We start from the raw sequence: 3342 nt of genomic DNA on the forward strand, positions 1-3342 counted from the left end.
ACACATGCCACCCACATCATGGCCTGTTGTTGTCAAAAGAGACTATTGTGTTACTGCAAGTAGGGGCAAGACTCTGTTCCTTGGCTTGTGAAAATAAATCTTTTAAAGTGCTGTAGCATACAGCAAATATTGTTTTGTTTATAAGAGGAGTCAGGAGTGATCTCTTTAACATCAAAGATACAAAAAAAACAGCTTTGACTGTGTTTTGTCATCAGGTATAAGTGGCAGACAGAGAGGCAGCGCTACCACAGAGACCTGGAGCAAGACGAGGCCTTTATCCCAGCAGGAGAATCCCTGAAAGACCTCATCAACCAGTCTCAGACCTCAGGCAGTGGCTCTGGACTCCCTCTGCTGGTGAGAAATCACAAATGCTCACTGAATGACTGTGCCTGACGATGTCTTGTGTTTTAACTGTGCCTCTGTTCACATCTTACAGGTGCAGCGCACTATAGCAAAGCAGATCCAGACAGTGCGAATGATCGGAAAAGGACGATATGGAGAAGTGTGGCTTGGTCGGTGGAGAGGAGAGAAGGTAGCAGTGAAGGTGTTCTTTACCCGAGAGGAGGCCAGCTGGTTCAGAGAGACAGAGATCTATCAAACCGTGCTCATGAGACATGAGAACATACTCGGTAAAATGTCATTCATGATGTTTGTCATTGAGTTTCAATTCTAGGGCCAGGCAAAAATATAGATTATACTTCTTAATATATATATTTTTATAAATGTGCTTGATTCAGTATAATTTCTCAAAAGCCATGAATCAGCCATGAGTTTTTTTTGTGGATGATTTGCCTCATGTTAGAGCTCATCCGGAGAAGTATGATATACCTAGGCATGTTATAACAAGCAGTATTTGTATTAAATTTGTATTCACTAAATCAAATCAAGAATTGGGGAATTTAAATCAAATCTGAATATGTACCCAGCCCTGATGATTTTGATGTTTTCCTTTGTGATACCTCTCTCTGGTCTCCCTGAAGGCTTTATCGCTGCTGATATAAATGGCACAGGAGCCTCTACGCAGCTGTACCTGATCACAGACTACCATGAGAATGGCTCTCTGTATGACTATCTGAAGTTCACGACTTTGGACACACAGGCTCTACTCAGACTGGCCTTCTCTGCAGCCTGTGGCCTGTGTCACCTGCATACGGAGATCTACGGCACGCAGGGAAAACCAGCGATCGCTCACAGAGACCTGAAGAGCAAGAACATTCTCATCAAGAAAAACGGCACCTGCTGCATCGCTGACCTCGGCCTTGCTGTGAAATTCAACAGGTGCTTTGAATTTATTTCAATTGTACATTTATAAATTTGTAAGATGTGTTGATCTGAATCTGAAGCTAGTTTTTATTTAGTTTGGTCATTTTGAGAATTTTATTTTCTCAGTGACACAAATGAAGTGGACCTCCCATTAAGCACACGTATGGGAACCAGGCGCTACATGGCTCCAGAAGTGTTGGACGAGACTCTGAATAAGAATCATTTCCAGGCCTACATCATGGCAGACATCTACAGCTATGGGCTGGTTATTTGGGAAATGGCCAGACGCTGTGTCACTGGAGGTATTTATAGCTAAAATTCAGTCTTGTACATTTACCTTTATGCCTTTAAGAGCTTTTCCATATCATTTGAAACTCTGAAAGAATTATATATGGAAACTCTGTATATGAACAATTTGATCATGTAAGATTAGTTAACTTTTTAACTTGGTTATTAAAATAACTGAACATCAACTAACAATCATTTTAAAGTAATTTCTAATATTGTGTACGCTATTTTTCATGAGTCACATATGTCCTCAAAACAAAGTTTTAGATTGCTCAATCAAAATCGAGAGAACAAAAGCTCTCATATTATATAAATTAGCAATAATGTTTAATGGACATTAGCAGAAAGACTTCAACCTTTGAGTTCACTTCACTTTAAAGCGCATAATGCATTATACAAATACACTCATGTCTCTTTCATTCTGCTCCAAACTAAATCTGGTGTGCTAAGTTTTTTTTTGTATGATATTAATTGCATTATAAAACACACTTTAGAATATTAATCAGAGACATTTTAGATTTTTATGAAAACAGGTAGCTTCTGGAAGATGATGGATGTTTTTAAAACTGAATCCAACAATAATCTATTGTTTCCAAGGGATTGTTGAGGAGTATCAGCTGCCATATTATGAGATGGTGCCTTCAGACCCATCTTATGAAGACATGTTGGAGGTTGTTTGTGTCAAAGGACTGCGGCCCACCGTATCCAACAGATGGAACAGTGATGAGGTGAGTCTGCAGACTCTTTCAGACCAGCAGATGGCAGTATATTTACAGATTATGTTCACAATTATGTTTTAGCTGCTAGATGGCACTGCTTGCTTGTGCAGTGCTGTTTGAAGAAGTGCAATTAAAATGTGTTTTTCTTGAAATTATGCAGTTAGCTTTGGTTAAAGAATATTAAGAAAACATCACATACACAGCTATAAAAAGAGAGCACTTGACAATTATGTCTTTCTCTGGATTTATCATCTATGGGTTTGAATAAAATGGAAATGTTTCTTTTAGTCTATACAAGTTTGATAACATTTCCAAATTGTCATTTCAAGCTTTTTTATTTTCAGAAAATGGGAGTTGATCAAAAGGAAAGTTTTTTTGTGGTTGTGATTGAAAATCTGAATCTGAAGTTCTGACATTAACATGAATATAAACTTGACTGAAACATTGCATATTTTATTCAAACCATTCAGTACATTTGAAAAAATCTGACAATTGCCAAAGGTTTCCTAAAGGCCTAGTTCACCTAAAAATGGAAATTCCTCCACTATTTACTCACCCTCAGGTGTTTCCAAACCTTTATGGATTTCAGTTGAACACAAAAGATATTTTGAAGAACGTTACAAACTGGTAACCACTGAGTTCCATAGTAGAAAAACAAATACTGTGGTTAATGGTTACCGGTTTTCAACATTTTTTTGAAACACAGTTCACCTTTTGCGGTCTCTCAGTTTCGCAGATTTTTTTAGTGCTTTTTGACATGCTTTTTTACAGCGCATTGTGTTTTGTGTCTTGATTAGCTCATTGTGTTTTGCGTCCTGATTAACTGTGGACCATCGTGAAAGAGTGTAATGAGTATTTCATCTATTGCGGGCTATTTTTAGAACGTAACTCCTGCGATTAATAAGGGACCACTCTATTTGAATGTCAACAGAGTTTGTGACAAGTGAAGGGTGAGAAAATCACAGAATGTTCGTTTTTTTGGGTGAACTATCCCTTTATTGCAACTTGCTTCAGATCTATAAATATTTCCAGTAGAGAAGTACATGTTGTGAAATAAGATTTGTCTTCCTAG

The 3342-nt window shown here is 37.8% G+C and overlaps 1 protein-coding gene across 11 annotated transcripts in view; it reads left to right on the forward strand.

Moving 5' to 3' along the window:
• bmpr1aa (bone morphogenetic protein receptor, type IAa) overlaps window positions 1–3342 on the forward strand; it is a 64010-nt gene that overhangs the window by 58495 nt on the left and 2173 nt on the right. For all 11 annotated transcript variants that reach the window (NM_131621.3, XM_073919931.1, XM_073919934.1 and 8 more), the window contains 5 exon segments: window positions 216–354; window positions 437–629; window positions 981–1278; window positions 1390–1565; window positions 2149–2279. In NM_131621.3, coding sequence (NP_571696.2) covers window positions 216–354; window positions 437–629; window positions 981–1278; window positions 1390–1565; window positions 2149–2279 — 937 coding nt within the window.

The sequence above is a fragment of the Danio rerio genome, chromosome 13, assembly GCF_049306965.1.
Source record: "Danio rerio strain Tuebingen ecotype United States chromosome 13, GRCz12tu, whole genome shotgun sequence".
NCBI classification, from domain to species: domain Eukaryota; kingdom Metazoa; phylum Chordata; class Actinopteri; order Cypriniformes; family Danionidae; genus Danio; species Danio rerio.